Genomic DNA, 26,581 nt, shown 5'->3' with positions numbered 1-26,581 from the left:
CGTACTGGAGCTAGAGCTAAATACAACTGGGTTCGCCCTGGTGCCCAGAGGACATCGTTAGAGACTCACTACGTAGAGCCATTCACCCATCGGCACGATTTGTTCCCACCTTGGGTTACGGTTGCGTTTCGTAAGATGTCGCAACACCACCGAGTGTAAATGTAAGAAATATCAGTGTAGGTTGTTGTTGTGTAATTGTGTAGGTGTGTATGTTGTAATTTATGTAGTGTTCTTGGTGTAGTATATGTGTAAAATGTAATGTGTTCCGCAGCTCATTGTATAGTGAGAAGGAAAGCTGCGGAGGCTAGGCCCGTGGGGACGCCAACGCCCAAAGTCTTAAAGAATAAGACTCCCCGTCGGGGAGGTTGTTGTTGTGTAATTGTGTGTGTGTATGTTGTAATTTATGTAGTGTTCTTGGTGTAGTATGTGTGTAAAATGTAAAGTGTTCCGCAGCTCATTGTATAGTGGGAAGAAAAGCTGCGGAGGCTAAGTGAGCATAGGTAATATCAAGTGAATGGATTGGAAAATGTACCTGAGAGAGGTGTGTGTACTAATCATTAATTAAAATACCCAAAAAAGATTGGTGGTCCAGGAATGATGGTAGAAATACAAAGAGTTCTTATTTTCAAAAAGAAATTACAATAGAGGCAGAATTCTTCCATATTGGTGAGTATTTACAGAGAAATTATAAATAATTTAATCAAACTTAATCAACGCTTGCTAACCTTGACTAATTAACAGTAATGTTTTGATTATTTAAATAATAAATTCACCAATTATTATTGTAATTATTTATTATTTCAATAATTAAAGCATTACTATTAATTAGTCAAGGTTAGCGAGCGAAGTGAGCATAGTTAAAGTTTGGTTACATTATACGTGCATAATTATAAGCAATAATGCCTATATTTTGTAAAATATGTTAATATGGAGAATGTTTAAAATGACCAGTATAAAATAACATGTAGTGTGTTAAAATTTATTTATATGCACCCCAAATGAGGGGTGCATATAAATAATTTTTTTCTTATTAAACTTGGCTTAAGTTTAAAAAAGATCAAAGTAGAATTTTGGCAAATTTATAATGTTCAGATAATCCACACACAAAATTCACAATAAATGACTAAACGACAGGGGGACTCAATTGTAATTTTTTAATCACGTGCACATGCGCACGCACATACACACACCTCTTAGATCTTTTGAAAGTCAGAACAAGAAACTGCAACACAAAAAAATATACAACAAATCATTGTGTATTTTGTTATTAAATACTTCATATTTTTGAAGTATTGGGGGGTAGACTGAGTTTTTCTGTATACTTGTTATCTAATAACATATATGTGTATTGTACTGTAATACGCATATTTGAGTTATCTTTTTTAGGCTGAAATTGTACATTAAAATTTATTTCCTAAACTACTACTTACCATTTAAACTGAAATCACATTTCAAAATACCCAAACCAGACACAAATTAGATAATGGAATATGTCTAGCAAGTTTGTGTGTATATAGACAGACTCCAGACAAACTTGCTAAACATACTGGCAGAACCATTGCATTGGCATACTAAACACATATAAAATTATAACTTCAGCACATATCATAAAAGTTGAGATATTCTTCACATTGAGCATAAAATGGTTGAATATCTTATTTAATTATGTACTTAGAGTTTATTAATCTTTAATAAAGGTGCTGCTAACACCACTGCTACCAAAAACCTCAGTGAATAATTAGCTCCAAAAGGCAAGTAATTTGTAATAATATTATGACACAAAGTTATATTATTAAAGTTTTAAGTATATTATTAAAGTTAAGTATAGTTAAGTATGTTAAGTAGTTTAATAAGTTAAGGATATTATTAAATTTATTAAAGTTTATTATTTGGAAGTATAATCATGCTATTAATTTACAATTTTCTCTTGAGTCGAGAGCAAAATAAAATTTGTAAAATATTACATTAAAATAGAATTTTTGAACACTATTAATTTTACAATAAAACAGTGGTAAATAATTTTACTATAACACTTCATAATCGAAGTGTACAGTATCTCTTGTCCCTCAAATGAAATGTAACATACATCATTAGATCTTTATATCTTCCAAATTGCCAGAAACTCCATTATACTTCACTCTTCCAACATACATAATTAATTCATGAGATTCCTGCAGGCAAGGCATCATCTGGTACTGAACCATGGGAACGTGGTATCCAAATTACATTATAGCCACAAAGAGCTTCGTAGTTTGTATTTCTATGTTCACCTACATTTGGAACACAGCATGCTCCTTTGAACCGAACCTTACCAGGTATTAACTTCACTCTCCAAACACCAAATCCAAAGTGACACTGTTTATTTTAATTCTGGATGAGGAAATGTATCTTTTCCAAAATCCAAATCTTCCCTATAATCTAATTTGTTCAGGCACATGAAATCGTCGTCTTCACCATCCAAACACATCGTATTGACTGATATAAAATTATTAAAAAAAACAATATTTATACATATATCTCCGTGGCACGGGCAAGCACGATAAAAATAAAAAACAAACATAAGATCGATCTGCCCCGCCGCCATGAAAACGTAGCACTTTGAATTTTCAAAATCCTCCCACCCATTCGCTAGTTTTTAACATTTTGTAAAAATAACACTCCAATAAGCGGTGGAACACAACTAAACCCTTTTTGAAGTGAAAATGGCTCTCTCACATAGTTAGTCCATAGATTTTTTTCTGAGGTTTCAAATATCCAGATATATTCTATCTATGAGCTCTTTTAAAGTACTTACTACTGTACCTAATGATGCAAGTAAAGTAATTTTTCCTTCAGATTCAGGAAATTTGCCATCTCCTATTTTTAAAAGAAGCTCAGAAAACTGTCCAGCAGTATTGTCTCCTTTTAGGTGCACTCTCATATTTTTAGTAAGAGAGAGTTTTACTATATAAGGCTACAGATATGAAGTCTTGATACATGCCTCTACATCGTTGGCTCAAGTTCCTCTAGGCACTACTGGTAGAGTTTGACGAAAATCTCCAGTTAAAAGGACAGTAACTCCTCCCATGAGTGTATTTGAGTTTCTGAGATCTTTGAGACAGTTATTTAGAACTTCAATCCCTTTCTTGTGTGGACACTCATCCCAAATAATTAATTTACATTCTTGTAAAACCTTTGCCATATTAGACTGTTTACTGATGTTGCATGTAGGAGTTTCGAAATTAAGTGGTAGTTTGAAAGCCGAATGAGCAGTCTTTCCTCCACTTAATAGCATAGCAGCAATGCCAGATGATGCAACAGCCAAAGCAATGCCGTGAGTGCTTCTTACTTTAACAAAAAGAACATTAGTCAAGAAAGTTTTCCCTGTTCTATCAGAAGCACCTAAAAAGAATACACCTCCTGAATTTGATTCAATGCTGTGTATAACTTGATTGTAGACAGAACGTTGTTCATCTGTCAAAGTTGGTTCATTACCAGACACAAACTCATTCAAAGCCATAACATTATAATTGGTTTCCCTCAAATATTCTCTGTTTGTCAAAATTCCACCAAGTCTTAATAGTACTGGTAAGCCATATTCTTTTAAATTTTGACCACCTAAATTTAAAACAAAATCTTCAAGTAATATTAAACATCTTCTGTTACATTATTTTCCATATGTTGTCTAAAGTACTGGTGCTTAATTTCCTCTGAAATATTATCTTTGTACTTATTCCAAATAATTAATGCATCTGACAAATGACAAAATATCAACATTACACAAAAAAATTCTCAAATTTTGTAAGGTGAACGGCATAGTGCAGCTTCTGCTAAGGTAAAGTACCATTGTTGGTCATCTTATAATAATCCATGTGCCTTGCATGCAGCTTTAAATGTTGGATCCTCAATATTATTTACAATTTTTAAGTGTTTGTATGCTGTTGGTCCTCTAACTTGATGTAGGAGAAGACGAAGATGATAACATTCTACATTATTAGGGTAAGTAGTATATACTCTTCCCAAAGCTGGGTCCTTTTTGATTCCTTGCCAACCTTCTACACCCTCTCACCACTTACAGCGAATAAATTTATTGTTCTGCCAAGTATAGTAAGAAGGTACTTGAGAATAAAGAAGGTTTTTCACAAAATCATCTGTTTTAGGTAGATTAGATAGCCTCTGCATCATGTTATCTGTTGTAAAGTACACACGTTGTCTGTTTTCCCGGTGAATGTCTAGGTAGTTATGGTTGGATATCTATCATGAATTGGAAATCCTAAAATTTTCCAGACTGCTTCTGAACTACTGATATATCGACCACATTCATATATTTTTATTTCATCAATGTCAGAATTTTTCTCCAAACCAAAAGCTGCTTGATCACTGCCCTTATTGATGTACTTACATATGTACTTTATACATTTAACTGAACTAGTTCATTTCAACAGTGATGTGTACATTAAAAGTTCATAATAATACGGGGTTGTATGGGACAACCCATCTGTTGTCTAAATCCATTGAATTAACATTTACTTTAAAACTGTTGTTTGTTTGCTATATTTTGGATAACAATCCTTGCCTTTTTGAGTTTTGTGAAGTAGCTTTGCTGGATAACGCTTGGTACAGACACAGCCTTTCATGCAAGGCGAATTTTTATTCAAAAGCCCACACGGTCCATGCATCATGTTGGCTCTCACTATCTCATGTAATAGTGGATCCATATCTGGACTTGGAATTTCAGCACACACGAACTTATCTATCATATTTGTTCTAATTCTATTTTGTAACCAGAGTAAATATGAGCATGTGGTAGGCCTCGATTCTGCCATTCAATTGAACGCATAAAGCATTTCACACTTCCAAAAAGTTCTCATTTTACTAATAACTCTACAATTAACTCCATTAACTCTTTAACTCTACAATTAAAAACTCTTGCAATGATATCTGGACAATGATAATGCTTTTGCCCATGTAATAATGCTTCTTTAATTTCTCTCCATTTGGGATTTCATGTAAAAGTTATGAATAAATCCAAACTGCCATAATGTTAAACATACGTCAGTCCATCGTGAGCTTGTTCGTACATATATCTTGGACCTCCTGTGAAAGATGATGGCAAAATCACGACTTTACCTAGTTGATTTGCTTGAACGTCTATTGCATCTTTTAAATGGATATAGTTTTTGCCCTAAGCTTTTTTTGATTGCGTCTTATGAAATTTAATCTTTCAGTTTCTATTTTGGCATACATATCGACTAAATACTGATTAAATAAAACACCATAACGTAGCAAATGAATATTTTCTCCTTCTCTTATCATGATTCTGTATGCATAAAAAAAGGCAGCAGATACTGACTTACTCAAAGGAACTTTTGTTGTTGGGTCACATTGAAAATTATCTATAGAATAACTGTCTTCTCCATAACAAAACAAAAGTGGATATTATAGTGCGTTGTAAGATCAATGAAGTTCACTGATACATTCCAGTCGATTATTGTGACCTTGAATAACAATATCTAGTTTTTCAAACTGCTGTCTAACTATTACTAAAGCTACTTCGTTAGATGTCGCAGCATTATAACAACCTCTGTGAGCATTTGCAGGTTTTCTGTCTGAGCGAATCACCACTTGAAATTTTTCACAATTCTGTGGTACTTTATCCATGGTAGTTCAAGTCTCTTATGTACTTATTTTCTTTATGGAGCATATCGTGCAACTGTTTCACCAATCCTTGTTTGACTTCTGGATAGTTAGAGCATCTAAGTTTAATTTTTTTTCATCTTCACCAACAATATATATTTGCAAAAATTTAGCCTCTTCCTGAGAATGTGTATCAAACTGCCATAAATGGTAAACTTGGCCTTGCACTTTAAAAGTTGGCATAAAACCTTCTTCAACAATCTGCTTAGCACCAAAAGTTATCATCTGAAAACAACCATTATATTTTCTACTACGGTCAATAAAGTGGCCACGGTCAGGGTGATCGCCATTTAATAAGGTACATAATGGTTTAGGTGGTGGTTTCAAAGTTTCTAGATGTACTTTTCCAGAACTGCAGCACATGCCAAGTGTTTCATCTTTCCATTTAAGAGCATAATAAAATTGACATTTTTCAAACATAATTCCAATGTAATTTTTATAATCTATATTAGGATTGTAAACCAAACCAGACAGTCTTTTATTTTTCCATGGGCGTAAACGATTTTCTGTACGAATTCCTGGAATCTTGCACTCATATTGATTTTGGGATGCTCTATGAACTTCAGCATGATTGCTTTGATATGTAGCTGCAGCAGCTCTATGTACTTCTGGATGCCTATTTTGATAGGCTACTACTGCAGCTCTATGGACCTCTGAATGATTTTGTTGATACTTTTTCACAGCTATTCTATTACCTTCTGGGTTGATTTTTACATACTTTTTTGCTACTTTTTTGACTTGATTATTTCTTGTTCTGTCCGTGAACCTCGCACAATGTTTTTTATTATTTCTAACAGAAATAGTTGAAGAAGAATTTTGTGAAATGTTGTCTTCTAAATCAGGCAAATATACATTGAAATGACCACTATTAATATTCCCAGTAAGAATATTTTTACGGGCAATGTGTCAGTACCAAATTTGCAATAAAGATTGCAGTTGTAATAAACTTCAAATAAATAAAAATGGAAAAATCTTACTATCTGCAACTAATTCGCAATAACCACCATAGACTGAATGGACATTTTGCGTACGTATTCCTCACAAGTTGGAAAGTTGTCACCATTTGAAGATTTGTAAGGCATATGAGTAAAGTCAATTCATTGATCAGCCACGTATGAAACGACTGTGTTTTGTACCTCCTGGCATCATTCTTTATCACTGAATAAGTGAAAATCAAGTGCTTGGAACAGGCATGCATCATTTCCTTTGATAGGTTTAACTGTTTGGGTTATTAACATGTTGTTGACAGTTATCTTTTCAACTGAAATGTTTATTCACTTTTTGAAACACTACACTAACCTGTTGACTCATAAAAAATCATATGACTTCTTTTTTCTTAAATGTTTATAAACGATCGGTAGGAAGAAACAACACCAACAAGTAAGAGCCAGAAGAAATAAACAATAAATAACAACATTAATAATACATTTCAATTAAATTAAAAAATTAAATTATTAATAAATTTTACTACCGTAATTCATTCATTCAATATTGATTGATCTTAAAACACCAATGTTTTGACACAAATGCATCAATACTGAAAATACTATCGATTATTCATTTGAACCCCTTAAAATCAAAATTTCGCAAAGTCCTCTTATACAATGGCACTAATTAGTAGCATTAATAATAAGTCAGCAGTAGTCATACCAGGAAAAAATGTTTTTATATTTAATTTGAACACATTTCATGCAACAAGCATTTGGTATTTCTTAATAAAAAAATTTTATGACTCTCATAGATTATAATTGAGTTGAAATGGTTTATAAAATAAGTATTATGTCAGTGAAATAGTTTACAAACGTTTTATTTTACTGTAACATATTATTTATTTATTGATATTGGGAGCTATAGGTTGACATACCCTTACAACTACCTTTCCTTTTAGGTAGATTTCATAAGAAAACTACCTATTGTAATGGGTACCATGATTCCACTTCTGGAAAATTTCGACATATCTTCGCGTTTCACATATCCCAGACCCCAAAACCACCATCACCCCAAAAGTTTATATATATATATTTCACTTTATTGTGAACATGATAACTGCTGTAATTTTGCACCAATAAGTTTCAAATTGTTTCTTAAAAATAACTCGTCGAGAAATCTTGGTCAAGTTCATTAATGGTCAAAATCAGACCATGTAGGTGGAAATGGGGGGGGGGCTTTTTTTGAAAAAAAAAAAAATATCGCTATAACTTTCTTATTAAGTAAAATATCAAATTCATTTAAAGTTCCTACTATTCTTTGAATAAAGGCCTAAAACGTATCTAAGAAAATTTTTTTCCTTAGATATTTGGGTAGAAAAAATGGGGTTTTTGAAAACAAAAGAGAGTCATACCTTCCTTAATATGCACAGTATTTGTTTAAACTGTTAGTCCTCTAAATATTACCTAAAACCTTTGTCTGAAACAATTTTTGATATGACCAACCCTTACAGCAAGTGATGACCAAAATGTTGCTGGAATTGTAAGAAGATAGGGTTTGTCATATGCTAAACATGTAAAATTTTTTTTCACATGCAACCATTGTTGTTGTTATGTTCCACTTTGCCGTCAGGTGCTGCTACCTAGCAGAGGGCTAGAGTCCTCATGGCAAGCTTGGTCAGGTGATCTGATCACATCATTTTCTATGTCATAATGCCGCAGGGAGTGATCATTATGAGGTAGCGACTTAATCCGGTGCTCGAATCTGATCCAAGGCGGTCACATCATACTCTTAGTCTGGATGGACTCCATTCATTGTTCGGATGAACATTAGCTTTAATGTTGTATTTAATTTTATATTTTTATATGTCATGTTATACATTATGTTACAATTCATTTCATTAACTGTCAAGACAACAATTCATTAAACCATTATTCAGCAAGCAGCAAGGCGTTGTCTTCATTCATTACCTATGAACATGCAGTCCAACCTCGCTCTAAAATCATAACATGTTAACGGTCTTCAGGCAAGGTTGTTCATAACAACTGTATTGAGTAAATTTGAAGTTTATCTTAACTTTAAGGTGGAAATCTTTTTTATCCCCTACTTAGCACTGGTGAAATCTATCTCTGCCTTTTGGCATGCCGAAAGGAATTTTTTTTTTTTATATATGACAAAAAAAATTGGAGTGTATGAAATATGCCAAGCCTGACTAGGATTTGAAAGTTAATGATATTAAAGAACAATTTAGATTCAGACTAACAGTGCAAGATGAAAAGATAGAGATGCCATGATTTGCTGATGAAATAGTAATTCTAGCCAGAGTAAAAACAATGAATGGCGTGGATGAAGCCATATGAAAAAGCTACCGCATAAAATAAACAAGAACATAATGAAAGTAATGAAATTTAGTACAAATAATGTAGATGGACCACTGAATATAAAAATAGGAAAAGAAAAGATTATGAAGGTAGAAGAATTCTGTTATTTGGGAAATAGAATTACTAAATACCAGCAAAACAGGAGCGATATTAAATGCTGAATAGCACAAGCAAAACAAGCTCTCAGTCAGAAATATATTTGCTTACATCAAAAATGACTTTAAACGTCAGGAAAACATTTTTGAAAGTATATGTTTGGAGCATAGCTTTATATGGAAGTGAAACTTGGATAATTGTAGTACCTGAGAAAAAAGATCAGAAGTTTTTGAAATGTGGTGCTGTAGGAGGATGTTAAAAATCAGATGGGTAGATAAAGTGATAAATGAAGAGGTGTTGGGGCAAATTGATGAAGAAAGAAGCAGTTGGAAAAATGTAGTTAAAAGAAGAGACAGATTTATATGCCACATATTAAGGCATCCTGGAATAGTCACTTTGATATTGGAGAGACAGGTAGATGGGAAAAATTGTGCAGGCAGGCAACATTTGGAATATGTAAAACAAATTGTTAGGGAGTAGGATGTAGGGGGTATACCAAAATTAAACGTCTGACACTAGATAGGGGATCTTGGAGAGCTACATCAAACCAGTCAAATGACCAAAGACAGAAAAATAAATATTCATTGTACTGATTTACTTTTTTTTTGCTTTCAGTGTACTGAAAATTTCTTTCATTTTTTAAGTGAGACTGTGAAAAGCAAAAATCTAGCTCATTTGCCAAACAAGAATTTTTATTATGGAAAAAATATTTTTCTTCATAGTTACTAATAATAATTTACTAGCTAGGCTACAGATACTTGAAAATCTGTACTTATGATGTAAACAATATGTCTATTACAACAATGATGAATTGCTACTGCATGTAAACATATATATGTATGACACATATATGTATATATATAAATGACACTTATTCTTGCAACAATTTATACAATATAGAGAAACAATATCTAACAAACAAATTCAATAATGAAACAAGGTACCAACACTTTCGCTTATTTCCTAAAAGGTAAATAATGCAAGAAAAATTATTTTACCAAAATCAAATAACAGCTTTATTAAATTGGCTTATGTGAGTATTTTTATAATACAAGATGAAATTACATAAGGTTACAACATATATCTTAGTTTGTGTTTCTATATATATGACATCATAAAAAAGAGATTTTTACACTCTAAAAGAATTACAATAATAAGCAGTACGTTATAAAAGTCAAAGTCTATGAATTATTAGCGTACTAATTTTCAGATAAACTGAAAACTCACAAAAACTGTTCTTAGCAATTTGTTTACTCATTACAATAGTTGATTCACACACATGAAATAACAGTAAATTAGTTTGATAGTAAATTAAAGGGAATAATAGTACATCTTTAGAAAATCTATACGCTTTGTAATAACTTATAATATAGCAGAATTAACATCTTTGTCATTATTACAAGGTATTAGGGATCCAATCGAATTAATAAAATAAGGTAAGTTATAAAAATTAAACCAACTGATTAGAATACCCCTGATCTTAAACAAAATAAATTAAAGAATATATTCTTAAAAAGACACTGCCATTTCACAATTAAAATAAATTACATTTAGTTTATATCAGTGGTATAGCCAGCAAATAAGTCCTGGCTAACGAGAATTGAGATAAATACTACATAATGTGCATAAGTAATACTATACAATGTTGCTTGAATACCTTACACCACTCCATTCCCAGTGATATGCAATGTTTTTTATTATTTTTGTATAAGCTGGATAGATTTTTAATTTTAAAAAAAATATATTATTGGCTTATGTTTTTGTATTCTCTAAAGAATTTCCTTAAGAAATTATTTGACAACCAACCCAGATTTCAGCTTCTTCAAAGAAAACAGGTATTAGGATTTGCTCCCTGTAAAGATAGCTAAAAGGAAATCTGTTAATCTAAAAGGAAGTGTTAATACATTTTTATTTTAGTTCACTATCTTATCTTATTATAGTTTAGAATGTTTTAAAATGAATGACAACTGGAAAAGTAACTGTATCAGTAGGCCCATTTATTTATAAAAGAGATTATCATGATGAAAAAAATCCAAAAGTGAAATACTGAATTTAATATACTTTGTATGTAATAACTATATTGATAAGAAATTAAAAATGTTGTTTCTGATTTAGTTGCAATAACAAGAAGGTGCTAAAAAATAAGACCAAAGTAATGATACATGCTATGTTTTCTGATAATACAGTTAGAAAACACGTGGTCATATCATAAGCTCTACTATCACATGGCTATGGGAAGCTATATAAAATCTTGCTGCTAACTGACAGGCAGTCAACATTTACTTATCCATTTGTTACAAACTATCACAATAATTCTAAAAGATCTACAAGCATAACTTTGTTTTATCACTAAGAAGATTTCAAGCTATTTGTCTCATGAACCCAAAAGGACACCAGTCCCTAGACACTGCAGGCATTTACAACTGTAGATCCAAGCATGATGATGGCTATTTTAAAATTTACAACTCGGACACAGAACCACTGTTCTTTTTATATTTAACATTATCAGTTTCATACAAAACAGATATCTTTAATGGTAACAGATTTAGACCCAATTAAAATCTTTTTTTGTGTGTGGTTTTTTATGCTGATGAAATGAATTTATTGCATGTAAAATGCATCATATTGATGACAACAACCACATGATGAATGTATTAAGTTGCACAAGTACACATTTTTTTTAGGAACTCATTCAGTTGCTGAATTCTAGTAACTAATTTAGCAACTTTTTTCTACTGATAGATGAATGATGAGAAAAATCTAGGATATCAGAATTTCCCCAGCTGTGTCAATAAATGAGATGGCCCATACCATGTGTGTACCATTTTTTTACATTAAATGTTTGATATCAGGTTTATTTTAATTCTAAAATATAAATTATTTTATGAATTACATCTCACAGTCAACTTATTAAATAATGAATCAAAATGAAAGTATAACTGATTTCCTAAAATGTTCCATCAGTTTTCCAACAATATTAAAAAACAGTATTAGGAAAAAAATGATTTAGGATCAGAGACTACAATAATGACTTACAGTAAACATTATTATAATGAAAAGTGATGGATGATTCGTAATGGTATTTTAAATGATTGGAGCATGAGTTCTTTCAGAGAGCAACACTTGAAAACATGACGAAAATAATTTTTACATATTTCTCTAATAATGATTCATTGATTCATAAAAAATATTTACTATACACTTTTTTCTACACTAGACATAATAATTTATTACCCAGGATGAGTAAAACTGAGTATTTTGCTTAGCTTGAGTAAACTAAAGAACTATTATAATGAAATCAATTTCTATTTTTCACAATAAAAACTATCACTGCATTTTTTGTTTTACTTTTTATTACAACTTAAAATAAAACATTAGAAGTTAAATAGTAACTACTGTTTTTTTTCTGCATGACCAAAAGCATGAGAAAATGGAAATGTTACAGAGTTAATGTATGAAGCTCAATAATCAATTTTTTGTTACCCATAAATCTCACTAGACATACAGAAATATAAGAAGGATTTACTTCACTCTTTATTGAATAATTAAATAATAGTATAATCTGGTCTACTAGCTAATTTTGCAAGATTTTTCTTTTGCCAATAGATTTTTCCAGGTTTTTGTAAAGTTCAAAATTTTAAACAGTTTTATTTTTATTTTTGTATTAAACATTAAATGCATGAATGACACATATGTTTCCTTTAGCAATAATAATTTTCTATTAAATTAAGAGTACAATATAAATATATTGTGAACCCAGTAAAACTCCAAATAGAAAAACAATTATAATTCATTTGAAAAGAATCAGCAGAGATGCTACTAGACCTTATCGTACTGATATTTTCCTCAACCACTTTTAAACTAGGTACTTGCAATACATATTTTTCATCACAATTGTGAAGTTTTTTTGTTGTCATACATTAACTTTTAAAGCAAAATTTAAAAGAGAAAACTGCATGCTTTAAAATAATACTCCAATTTATAATTCCAATTAGTATAACTTCAATACTTTTATTTTAAAATTTTTAATAAGAAATTACAATTCTGAAACTCAGATCACAGTATTCTTTACTCTTGGCCCTGTTTACCTAATTTTCATAATGGTATGTAATATTATTTTCAATATTTTGTAGCATAAAACAAGCGTTGTGTTTCAACGTTGTGTTTCAATGTTTAAAACAGAGGTGTAATATTCATACTAATAATAATAATAAGATATTCATAATAAGATAATAATTAGAATGGCATTGAGCTTCAAACCAAACACTTATCACTTGTGAAACTATACAAAAATTAAAGTTTTAACTTTCGGTTAATTACATTTTTATATACATAAAAAACAAGAACGGTTCTGTATATACAACAAATATTAATAATAAATTCAGCATCTGGATTATTATAACAAAATAAAATGGCACTACAGAAAATTTCACAATTTTATTACCAGTAGAATAATTTTTCAAAAAAAATTATTTATTATTAAGTACAAATAATATAATAAAACTTACTTGAAGATAATATAATTGAATAATTTACTTCAGGAAAATCATCACTCTAAAAATAAAATTAAAATATATGTTTCGTAATGATCAGAATTTAATATTTTTAAATAAACTTTAAAATGCAACAATGCTGTAAATCCAACTTAACAATATGCAATACATACATATCAAAAAGAATTTCCATTTTTTACAAGCATATGTTATCTATTTTTTGAAAGAAAAAGGAAAAATGTTGAACTCCATTATTCATTTAAAAAAATAGGTATTTACTGCTATGACAATTAATTTTGCTATACCACTGATTAATTTAACAATAAAACACCTTAAAAGTAACAAGTATAGTTGACAATATTTTAAAATTATTTCTATTAAAGAAGTAATAGATTACACAGTTAGATATATTAATAATTGGGTAAATAAAAAATAAAAAACTATATATATAAAAAAAATATGATAATTCATAAGTAATTACAAATAAATCTTCTCTTTACCCTGACTTGCCTTTCAGATATTCATATTACATTTCAAACAACTGCATTACATAAAGTAATTTAATGTTCTTATTTTGTAATGGTTATCACTTTGAATTTTATTCACATTTTTTATAATAAAATATGTATACATGATAATTTAAATAAACATCTGCATAAATTTACTGGAAGTAAAAATTACATCAGCCTGCTCATCATTAGTTAATTTTGGCACCAAGTAAACTCAAAAAAATGCGAGCAAAAAATTTAATATAAAAAAATATATAAAAAAGTTTATCACCTCACAATAATATAATAGCAGATTTGTTAGAAGTATCAACTAATTGTAGATGAGTGATGTGCAACAATAAATGTGTTTAACACAGTCTGAACACATGGTGAATGCAGTAACCATAAAAAGTACACATTATGGATCACAAATCAGCCCAAACTACGACTTTTTTATTACGATCAACACTAGCGAGGTAGTTTCCAAATGGATGCCATGCAACAGCAGTAACAGCAGCTCTAAAAATAAAAATTCATAACAAAATGTTTTATTTATAACAAACATCTATGAATACAAATTTTTTTAAACCACCAAGAATCCAAGCCGATGTGCATAAATTTCTTTGCCATAAAGAGCTATAGAAAACGATGAATATGGTGCGAAAGGGAACTGCAACTATATCTACGAGGGTTATTTTTTTTCAAGGTCCAATCGGTCACAAAATTAAAACCACAGTGAAAATAAAAAAATTTTTATTTGTAACAAGTACTTAAATAGTTACGCTATTTCTCTACAGTCACCACTCTGATTTAGACATTTTTTGTAGTGTGGTACCAACTTTCCAATACCCTTGTCATAGAATGGAGCCGCCTGTGTTTTCATCCATGTTTCTATGCTGGTCTGCAGCTCGATATCTGTGCCAAAATGTTGTTCTCCTAGCCAGCGTTTCATACGAGCAAAGAGGTGAAAATCGGATGGAGCCAAGTCCAGGCTGTATGGTGGGTGATGAAACACTTCCCAACGAAAACGCTGCAGGAGCTTCTTTGTTACAGCTGCAGTGTGCGGCCGAGCACTGTCATGGAGAAAGACAATGCCTGATGACAACATTCCTCTCTGCTTATTCTGAATTACCCTTCGTAGATGTTGAAGAGTCATGCAGTATGAGGCTGCAGTGATGGTCGTGCCACGTTCCATGAATTCCAGCAAGAGAACTCCATTCCGGTCCCAGAACACAGTAGCCATACAGTTTCTGTTGGAGAAGGTTCGCTTGAACTTCTTTGGTTTACTGGGAGAATGAGAATGCATCCACTGTTTGGATTGTTCTTTTGTTTCTTCAGTTTCGAAATGGACCCATGTCTTGTCCCCTGTGACAATTTTGTTCAAAAAATCTTCTCCTTCATTGTGGTAGCGCTGGAGAAACGTTAGGGAGGCGTCCATTCTCATTGTTTTGTGATGGTCAGACAGCATCTTGGGAACCCATTTTGCACACAGTTTGCGGTACTCAAGTCTCTCACTCACAATGGTGTAAAGAACTGACCTTGAAATTTCAGGAAACGAAACGCTCGATACAGAAATTGTGAACCGATGATTTTCTCGAATTGCCTCATCCACTCGTTCAACGAGATCATCGGTTGACACTCGTTTCCTTCCCTGACCGCCTGCATCATGAACATCTGTACGTCCTCCTTTAAAGTTCCTGCACCATTGTCGCACTTTGCTGTCACTCATTGAAGTTTCACCGTATACATTACTTATTCGTCTATGAATTTCAGCTGCATTACACCCCTCATCCTGAAAAAATCGAATTACTGCACGCACTTCACACTTGGTGGGAGATGCTATTGTTGTAGACATGTTTACGTGCTAGCTGCGTGTTCAGAACTAAACGAAGTGACAATTGAAGGCCATACTAGAGACACTACGCAACAAATATGAGCAAAGGTTCATCTGATTTTTGTGCAGGTTTTTATTTCGCGACCGATCAGACCTTGAAAAAAATAACCCTCATATATTGTACACCAGGTACAGATTTTGTTTTTTTTTAACCCCTTGTAAAGATAAACTGGTCCAAAAATAAACTACATTACAAAAATATTTTTCTTTTTAAATGTAAAAAGAGGCTGAAACTGTTAATGAGTCAAAGGAGATCTACAGTGCATAATAACGATAAAAGAACAATCAAAACTGAATGAATATGCCTGAGTCACAAATAGATTATTAAAAAAATTATAAGGGTAGTAATTAACCAATGTTTGACACCACATTTTGTTTGGACAGCAGATTTAAATTTAATTCAATTCATTTAACACACCATTGTTGAGTTATTATTTATTTAATATTTAATGCTGTAGGTGAAATTGGCAAAGTATAATAAAACGAAACTTCAGTGACCTAACAGAAATGTACACAAAGAAAGAGTAACTGTATACTCTACAAATGCTTGGATAAAAAAAATATATACTTTTTAAAGCTATAAAAATTTACTTATACTTTTATAAGCTTTTAAAAAAAAGCTATACCAGCAACACGTTTTAGTCATCAATACCAACATTTAACACTTATGCAATTTTCTAATAATTTTAAGGACTTAAACCTACATAATTAATTTTAAACTAGCAATACAAGTATCAATTTCCAAATATTCTGATTATCAGTCCATTAGTTTAAACTAGTTTTAAACCAGTAGTAAATACAATCTATAACAACACCATTTAATTCTGTATTTTTTTCCCCATGTGTTTTTATAAATAATAAAATCTTTGTATCAGAGAGCATTATAGTAATGTACAAAACACTTCACAAAAAAAATTAAAATAAATCCAAAAACAGAATTACATCACCAATATCATCAAATGTTGTTCTGGCTGCCAGTAAGTCCCATACCCCATTTCTGCCTCCATCCATTTCTGTCCCAAGCCTTCTCCTTCATTCCCTTGCAGTTTTCAATCTGCACCTCATCAATTAACTTCATCTTCTCCTTCCTCACTTTATTTCTCCTTCTATTAGTTTTTCCAATGCAGTAGTCAAAATATTCCACTTCCTAAATCACATGCCCTAACCAGTCTCCTTTTCTTTTGTGTACTTCCCACTTAAGAGCTCTTTCTTCATTAATCCTGCTCATTACTTTCTCATTCCTCACTTTATCGTCTGCCCATCTTATTTTTTCTATCCTTCTCCAAATCCACATCTAAAAGATGCCCAATCCATTCACTTTCCCTCTTCCTTATAATCCACATAACAAAAAACAAGACACTAAATACTTAGTATTTGGCTAACCTGTTCCTTAATTCTAAATCCAGACTTTTACTACATAGTAATAAAAATCCCTCTTCCTACTGTGGCTTCCTTTGCCTTTGCTATCCTTTCTTTCACTTCCACTGCGCTCTTACAGTCCTCTGTCACTGTAGTACCAAATATCTGTAATTTTTCCATTTTTTGTTCAATTGTCCTTACCATTAAATCCTCTTTGTTATTTACATCCATTATTTTAGTTTTTGCTACATTTATTTTTATTCCATATTCTTTCGTTCCTTCCTCCACTATTGTTAAAAAAAAACAAGCACGTGTGAGTCACCAGCTAGAATTACCATAACAGTAAATCATATACATTATATTTTTTGTCAACCTATACTTTTCCTTCTTCTGTTTCTTCTGATATATTCCTTATCATATCTTCAATGTAAATGTTAAGTAGTGTCCATAAGAGACAACATTCTTACCTAACACCTTGACCTAGACTCATTCACACACTCATACTTTTATTTACTTTCATTGCTGCTGTTCGTCTCATATAACATTATTTAATCAACTTTCTGTCTTTTTTTTCACTCGACTCTTTTATCTTTAAGAATCTCTACCATCTTCTCTCATTTGACTTTATCAAATGCTTCTCTAAACCTATAAAAACAATGATCCATTCCTCTTCCTCTCTCTAAATATCTCTTTCAACCAACCTCAGTAACCTGATGGCATCTCTAGTTCCTTTCCCTTACCTGAAGCTAAACTATTCCTGTCTCTTGAACATTGAATCGATTTCATCTGCTAAGAGTTAATATCTCTCATGCTTGATGCTGCAGAATGCTGTGGATATTGTGGCAATACAGGAGACTCACACCATGGGTGACAGATCTTTACAGAAGGGGAAGATTATATGGATATGTTCTGGTTCGGGCCATAAATGATTAACAATATGGCACTGCAACATATATCAGGTCACATCTTACCGATTACAAAGTAACTTATCAAGACATCGGATGTCTTTGTTTTGGCTGTGGAAATTGCCAGCACCACTGTTGTAAATATTTACAAATCTCTGCAAGTCAGTTGGCCAAATCCATCTGTAAGATCCTTCAGTCACCCGGTTGTGTATGTTGGGGATTTCAACAGCCATAGTCATACCTGGGGACATCAGGAAGAGGACATCAATGGAGCTATTCTAAATGAATGGATGGATATGTACAATCTCCAGCTTGTGTACAACGCTACAGATTCAGGAATGCTCAATCTGGTAGATGGCTGAAGAATTATTCTCCTGATTTGCGCATCATATAATAAGTGGACATAATGATACGACGCAACAAAAGGTCATCGGGTCTTTCCCACGCAGCCAGCATAGGCCAGTCAAAAGGTCAGTGCCAGAGTTTCATTATGGCACTGAAATTCCATTAGTCACCTCCATCCCTCAATTCAGTAGAATTTTCTGCTTGAGAACTGGGAACTGTTTTGGAGGGGTCTTCATAATACCGTTCAGTGGATTCCCCCAATTATTAGCGATTTGTAGGTGCAATAAAAATTAATGGCAGGAGATGTATTCCACGTGGTTTTCAGAAGGAGTACGTCCCCAGATGGTCTCAAGAGTGTGATGAGTTATATGCTGAGTATCAGGAATCTCACAATGACACAACAGCTGATGACTTCTTGAGAGCTCTCAATAAGAATAGGAGAGAAAAATGGCATAAAACAATGGCAGGACCCAACTTTATGCATTCTTGTCAGAAGGACTGGGACCATATAAGGAAGCTTGGTACAGATCCAAGGCTGACAAGTACAGTCACACGTGTGAATGCCAATGATGTTGTATCCAAACTAATGAAGATTTTGAAAACTGGACAAGGCGCACATACAAGCAGTGAAAAATGAATTGTACATAAAGAGATCTCATCTGAAACCACATCCAGACTACTCACGTGACTTCTGCTTTGAGGAGCTTGATATAGCCTCGAATATTCTGAAACTAAATAAAGTTGTTGGCTTTGATGGCAAATATCCATAGTTTCTTAAGGCCATCGGACCTAAGATTAGATTGTGGCTCATTGAGTTTTCAATGAGATTCTGAGAAATGGAAAATTGCCAAAGCTTTTCAAACAGGCTAAGGTAATTGCCATTCTGAAAGCAGGTAAAGACGGAATAGATACTTCTCACTACCGACTAGTATCACTACTCAGCATGACCTATAAACTACTAGAAAAGCTTATTCCAAATTACATTCAAGAGACCACTGATCAAATTATCCCCACCGAGCAAGGTGGCTTTAGGAAGCATCAGAGCTGCTGTGACCAGGTCCTAATATTGACAATTCTAGTGGAGGCTGGATTTTAGTGGGGGTCTCAAATAGGCTACAGTTTTTGTAGATCTTACAGCAGTTTATTACACTGTGTGGAGAGAAGGATTGATGTCGAAGTTCATTGAGGTCATCCCATATCAGGGGCTGGCATTTCTAGTGAGTAACATGCTGTCTGACAGGCACTGTAAGGTGTTTCTGAATGGGTAGGCTAGCAGACAGAGGACTCTGAATAATGGCCTACCTCAGGGATCAGTTCTGAGCCCCATTCTGTTTAACCTTAATATCCATGACATGCCAGACAAGGACTCATGAAAATCCAGTATGCAGACAATCTAACATTGGTCTTCCAGAGTAAGGATCTTATGCACTGTGGCTGTGTGTTGAGAAATGATCTGACGAAACTGAGTGATTACTTCCATAAATGGAGACTTCAGCCTAACCCAAATAAGACTAAGGTTATTGCATTCCATCTAATTCATAAAGAAGCCCTATGGAAGCTATTGTGACTTTTGACGGAATCGAAGGGCCCCATAATTACAATCCAATATAGTTAGGATTCTTGATTGGTCCTTGATATTCAAACAAGAGTACATCAAGTTATCTAAGAAACTTGGCTCAAGAGTGAATCTACTTCGCAAGATTGCCAGAAGCAGTTGGGCTGTGCACACCAATAGTTTATGCTCTACGCTGCAGTCGCTCTTGTGTATTTGGCTGGTGAATATTGTGCCCCTGTGTGGGAAAATAGCGCCCACACAACAAAGATTGATGTGCAGCTCAATGAAGCCATGAGGGTTATCACTGGTACTGTTAGATCTACTCCCATTCAGTGGTTGCCTGTTCTGGCAACTATCGCGACCAAATATTCCACCCACCTGCTGACTGCGACTGCAGAGCAGAGGACCAGACAATAGAACATATTGTTACAGAGTACCCACTTCGAGCGTTTGACGATAATCTGGGTACTCTACATCAAGTGACTCCGAGCACTCTGGACTGTTTGTCAAATTTGGACATTTCCATCTGATTCTGGATACGTTCATGTACTTGTAAAGGCCTTATGATGTATATATCTACTTAGATATGGTCTATCTGATAGCATGCTTAATCCACCAGAAGATACCTTCTTTCACAATTTTTGAACCAAGTATTGGTTATAAATATTTTTTTCTCTAGCTGTTTTATTTCTACTAATCTGTTTCTCCTTCCATTCCTTGTGTCTTTTCTTTTTTTTTCCTGTTTAGCCTCCAGTAATTACCATTCAGATAGTACTTCAGAGGATGATTTATACTAGTGTAAATGAAGTGTAGTCTTGTACAGTCTCAGTTTTTGACCATTCCTGAGATGTATGATTAATTGAAATCCAACCACCAAAAAACACTGGTATCCACAATCTAGTATTCAAATCCGTGTAAAAATAACTGACTTTACTAGGACTTGAACGCTAGAACTCTTAATTTCCAAATCAGCTGATTTGGGAAGACACATTCACCACTAGACCAACTCAGTGGGTTCATTCCTTACTCCTAAGCCAAATTTTCTTATCACACTTCATTAAATCACAATAACTGTGTAATCTCACATCAGTATCTTAAAGCAGTCCTTTTCTGATTTTATTACGTGTTCAATGCTTTCATACACCTCTTCAATATCTTCTTTATAAATCAATGTTAGTGTTAAACTTGTGCTATAACTAGATATTTTGGCAACATCACAATTCTTAATGATATTAATCTATCATTTATACAATAGGCACTAGAAAGGTTTTGGAATATGATGGAATGGATCATCACAGGCGATTACAAGTTAGCATATGTTTAAAAGGTTTCAACTAGCACTGTAGCCTCAATGGTCACTGTCACAGCATTACTTACTTTTTAGTTGTGTTAGTAAAGAAAGGTAGTAATATCGTTATAGTCAAAAATTGAATCTTGGCAATTTTGCACGTGAGTTACATGTTTAGAAGAAATGACTCCTGTACTTGGAGAGGACCGTCCTCATATTTAGGTAGTACCAACAGTTTAAAAGAAGAAACTCTGACCTTGAGGACACTCCAATCAGGTTGATCATCTTATCTGTGACCAAGGGAACCATTATGGCAATATGAAAAATGCTTGAGACAGACAGGCAAGTATGAGACCTACCACCAAACAGAGGTGTTCTTTGGCATTAGTGCACTAGCAGTTCATGCTATTTTGAGTATAACTTTGTATTCTTTGAAAGCTTTGTATCTTTTGAGTGCTGCAAACTGACGATCAGATGTAACTTGACTGTCGATCAGATGGCATGTTGTGTCTCATGGTGCTATGAAATACTGGAAAAGTTTGAAAAAGGGAAATCTATATTAACAGATTGAGACAGGAAATGAAACTAGGCTGTACTAGTATGACATCCTGACCAAGGCTCAAAAGAAACTGTGGATGTTCAAAGATGAAGAGACTCCCATGGCTATTCAAAAATCCAGATCGGTGAAGAAGAGAATGGCAATGTATTTTTTATTATGAGAGTTGTTTTAGAACTATTTATATTAGAAACACAGAAGACAGTTACAGAGAAGTAGTATACAAAGTAATATCTGCCTAAACTTGTCAAAGCTCTCAAGAAGCTATACCCAAATTCAAGGATGTACACAAGGTTTTTTCACCAATAATACCACCCAAAGTTCCAACTTATTAGCACACCAACCCAGAATTTGCTTAAAGTATTTGGCCAACACTGGAATAAAACTGTTAGAGCATCCTTCCTAAAGTCCTGACCTTGTTTGATGTGACTTTATGCTGTTCCCCCAGGTGAAGAACAAACTGAAAGGGAGGTATTTTACGAGCGATGATGACTACCTACGGGCTTGTGACAATGAGTGTGCCCAAATCTCCAACGAAACATGACAGAGTTTCTTTGAAGACGAATTGATGGAGAATTGTTTAATGTATGTGAAAATTATTTTGAAAAATTTTTTAAATATAGTGGTACTGCAAAACTTTCCTAGTACTCTTTGAATAACATACTTTTTGCACTTGTTTTGCTACCTCAATCCTCATAATTATTGCCCGTCTGTTTTTTTCTTTCTTTCTTTCTTTCTTTCTTTCTTTCTTCCAGACTTGAGTATAATAATCAAACACTTCATTTCACCCTTTCCTTTCCACCTTACTACACTCAGTCTTAATATATCCACTTTATCATCATTTCCCTCTAAGATTCTCTAACTTTTCACTCTATAACAAAATCTTGACAGTCCAAGTTAATTTATGCAATTGATTCTTTTAACTTCTTTTCTTACTTCTCCTGAACATCAGAATGAGACGCTACTTTAGCACTGAAACATTTAAGAAAAAAAGCCAGCATCATAGCATAATACAAGAAATTATCGCTAGAATTTTTAATACAGTAATTTTCTATTGCCTTCTGTATTCTAATATTGTTAACTTTCTTAAGAAATTCCTTTGGTTTTTTGGAACAGTTTCCCTTCCCCAAGGCAACAGAGTGTCGTACCTGAACTCACCGCTGCTGCTCATCCACTCTCTGAAGAGGCTGTTTGCACTTGTAATGGGAAGAACTCCTTATACTAGGAATAACTCAGTCCCTTGATTCATCAGTTGCTTGTATATACTAGCAGTTTCAGTAGCTAATATATACAATCGCTGCCCTCTTCCTACAATGAGGAGGTGAATATCAGGATCTTCCCTTTACTGAATCTCGGACTTTAAAAGCATTTCTCCTGGATTCTCTAGTTCTTTTAGAGAGGAAATGCATCATAAAACATATAATAAGTAGGCTAATTAAAAACAAAATATGAAGATAATTTGTTCCATTCTCAAAACAGCTGCATATAATTACAATTAGACTAATAAAGGAGTTTACTAGCAGTAACAATACAAGATAAAATTAACATAAATACATATAAGTTTTAGCATTAATAAAATAGATACAATTTTTTTAACTCTAGTGATTTATGGAATCAGGGATCACCATGTTATGGTTTTAATTAATTTTTTTTTCAGGCAACTACAAGTTTCCACCGAATCAAGATATCCTGTTTCTATTTATTTTATGGCATGAAATGACTTCTGTAATGATTAAAAATCCAAACTTGAGTAGGATTTGAACCCAGAAACTTCTCGATGAAAACCAAAAATGCTACCACTTTGCCGCAGAGGTATTACATGTCACAAACGTATTAGATGCTGCATATTAATGTAACACATTACAATTCAGAGAAAAATATTACTAGCACACCTCTATTTTTTACATCTGATTTAGTTAGCCACTACTTACAAATGTAAAAAAAATTATTATGATGAGAAACAGTAGCAGTATTACAGTCTCGGTTTCAGTATATACTGACTAAACAGATAGTCAAGATTTAATTTTTTAAGAAGTGTATTCTCAAAAAATGTAGGTTACCATTTAAGATCAATGGAGATGCCACAGTTTCATTAGTTCCTTACTATAAGTGAATACTTATTAATGATTTTCTCAAAATCTTAGCGTTGTTTATTCTCATCTCTTTCTGGGTGACAGTGATACTGATATAATTCAAAGGAAATTCTTTAACAAGATTACAAAGTATATATTACTTAGATAATATAATATTTAGATTCCCTAACTTCTTTCACTACAACTGCAATTCTGCAGGATATATTGACATAACTGCTCTATTAAGCACTGTTTAAAATTATTAGAACTCCTAAAATCCAGATCAAATCACCCAATAAAACACAGAAGCTAGCTTAGTATTTAGCAAGACTTTAGAGTACATTAAATTAGGTTTACTAAGTAACAGTATAAGAGTACTTACTCCAAATAGAGACATAAAAGGCTGTAAACACAATTATATTAATACATAGATTTTTACCATTGATGAAATTTTACTTTGAATTTGTTTAATGTCAATTTTATTTAAATCAGATTTTAAAGCTTATTTTATTTTACACTATTATTGCTAAACACCGATAAATATATCCAGAGGCCATTAAAAATTAGACTGATTTAATACTTACGTATGTTCATCTTTTAATATTGCTTCTAACTTATTGGTACTAACATCCCATATGAAGACAGATCCATCATTCGAGCCAACAGCTACATGATTACCATCAGAACTAAAAACTGCTCTGGCCCAATCACAGCTCACCTTGAAAGAGTCATGGCTGAAAAAATTTTAGAATTTATTTTCAAAGACTTAATCCCTTAACAAACTGAATAATCCTCCAAAGAAAATTTTATAAACTTATTAATTTCTACAATATGCATGTGGTAATCTGTTAGGTACGGATTAACAAAGAACCCTTCTAGGGATATTTAGAAGAGAAACCAACAATTTTTTACAGAAATTACTAGGCTTTCTTTTAGAGCTAAAGTCTAGCTTTTATCACAATTGGATTACAAAATATACAGCAAATGTTACATTTACCATTAATTACCTCTACTATTTTAAAATAGTTCAAAGGAAAATTTAATTTTTTACATGCTTTCCTTTAACTACTTTCATGCCACAGTTACCACTTGCTGAACTGTATTTATATTTGTATAAAAAATATTTGTACAGCATTAGTATGTGTACTACAAACGCACGTGTGCACACACACATTTTCTGATGTGCACAGTAGGTGGGGAGGAATAGTACACATGTGCAATAGGTAGTGTATGAGTAGTACACATGCGCAGAAGGTAGGGAAGAGTAGTACATATGCGCAGTAGCTAGATGTAGGTAGTACAGATTACGTTGGTATGGGTTGTACATGTGAGCAGTATGAGAGGTTGATATTTTTAGATATATTTCAATAAGTTCTGATATTTTTTTTTTATATGCTTCGATATATTTTTACATACTTGCATATGATTCAGTATATTTTAATATACTAATATTAACTTTTTTTTTCATATTCTATTACAGTTAATGATATTTTGTGTTAGTGTGTTTGTGCAATAGAAAAGCTGGAAAATACAGTAGAATGAATATACAGTCATAATCAACACGCAAGAGGCGGGTAGGTAATTCACAAGACCAGTGTTCAGTAAAAATAAGTCAACAATGCAATCTTAATTCAGAAAGAGAACGCCAGCGCTGCTTAAAGCGTAATTCTAACGAAACACCAGAAGAGGAAGAGATTCGATTGACGCTTACATGCCAGCGTTATTCGCAAATTCGTGCAGCGGAGTCAACTGAAGAACGCGAGACTCGATTTGAAAGTGAACGCCAGCGCTATTTAACCCTTTGAAGACCGCTTGACGATTTTCCGTCAGGTTCAATTTTATGTTATAAAGACCATTTGGCGAAATTTCGTCAGTGTCGAAATGACGTTTGTGTTGATCACACGTTTACTTGTCATGGCAGACATGGCAGTCCGTTTGCTATAAGTTACGTTTATTGTTTAAAGTCGCACGGGACACTGCAATTAATATTCTGATGGTAAAAAAAGTAATTATTGACTTTATGTTTTTATTGTCAGAGAACATTTAATCGTGTTCGTCGCGTATTACGTAAATATCGTTCGTTTGCTATTGTTTTGAGTTTGGTCGTGAAATCATAATTCGTTCAGACTGAAAATGAATGCTTCATTTTGTTTATTTAGTTTCTTTACAACACTGTATTGGCGTAATGCGCAGTAGGTAGATGACCCGAAAACATTGTGCGTTTATCATCGTTTTTAGTTGTTTGTGACGTTCGGATCGTAATATTAAATTTCATCTTTGGATTTTGTTTTTTTTCCGGCAATATTTATTAGCGTTGCATTAATACGAAAAATGTGCGACGTATTTCGAACATGTAGTTTCGGGAATTGATAATTGATCGGGAGCATTCAACCTGATTTGTGTACTGAGAGTTGTAATAACTTTATTTTGTACAAATTTGACTAAAATTTATCAATTTCGTGCCAAATATCCTGAAATTTTCATCAGGTTTAACACAAAACAGAACAATTCTAAAAATCATGATTCCCATAATAAAATTGTTTCTT

The 26,581-nt window shown here is 32.8% G+C and overlaps 1 protein-coding gene across 1 annotated transcript in view; it reads right to left on the bottom strand.

Moving 5' to 3' along the window:
• Positions 1-10,069: 10,069 nt before the first annotated feature.
• The window catches only part of LOC142332633 (autophagy-related protein 16-1-like), a 217,375-nt gene continuing 200,863 nt past the window's right edge, over positions 10,070-26,581 (bottom strand). Inside the window, exons 5-6 of the mRNA XM_075379236.1 lie at positions 24,620-24,769; positions 10,070-14,580 (exon numbers count right to left, since the gene is read on the bottom strand). Coding sequence (XP_075235351.1) covers positions 14,487-14,580; positions 24,620-24,769 — 244 coding nt within the window. The 3' untranslated portion in view covers positions 10,070-14,486. The remainder of the gene's footprint in view (positions 14,581-24,619; positions 24,770-26,581) is intronic.

The sequence above is a fragment of the Lycorma delicatula genome, chromosome 1 (genome assembly GCF_047948215.1).
Source record: "Lycorma delicatula isolate Av1 chromosome 1, ASM4794821v1, whole genome shotgun sequence".
Taxonomy (NCBI): domain Eukaryota; kingdom Metazoa; phylum Arthropoda; class Insecta; order Hemiptera; family Fulgoridae; genus Lycorma; species Lycorma delicatula.
This window is presented reverse-complemented; position numbering and strand designations above follow the sequence as displayed.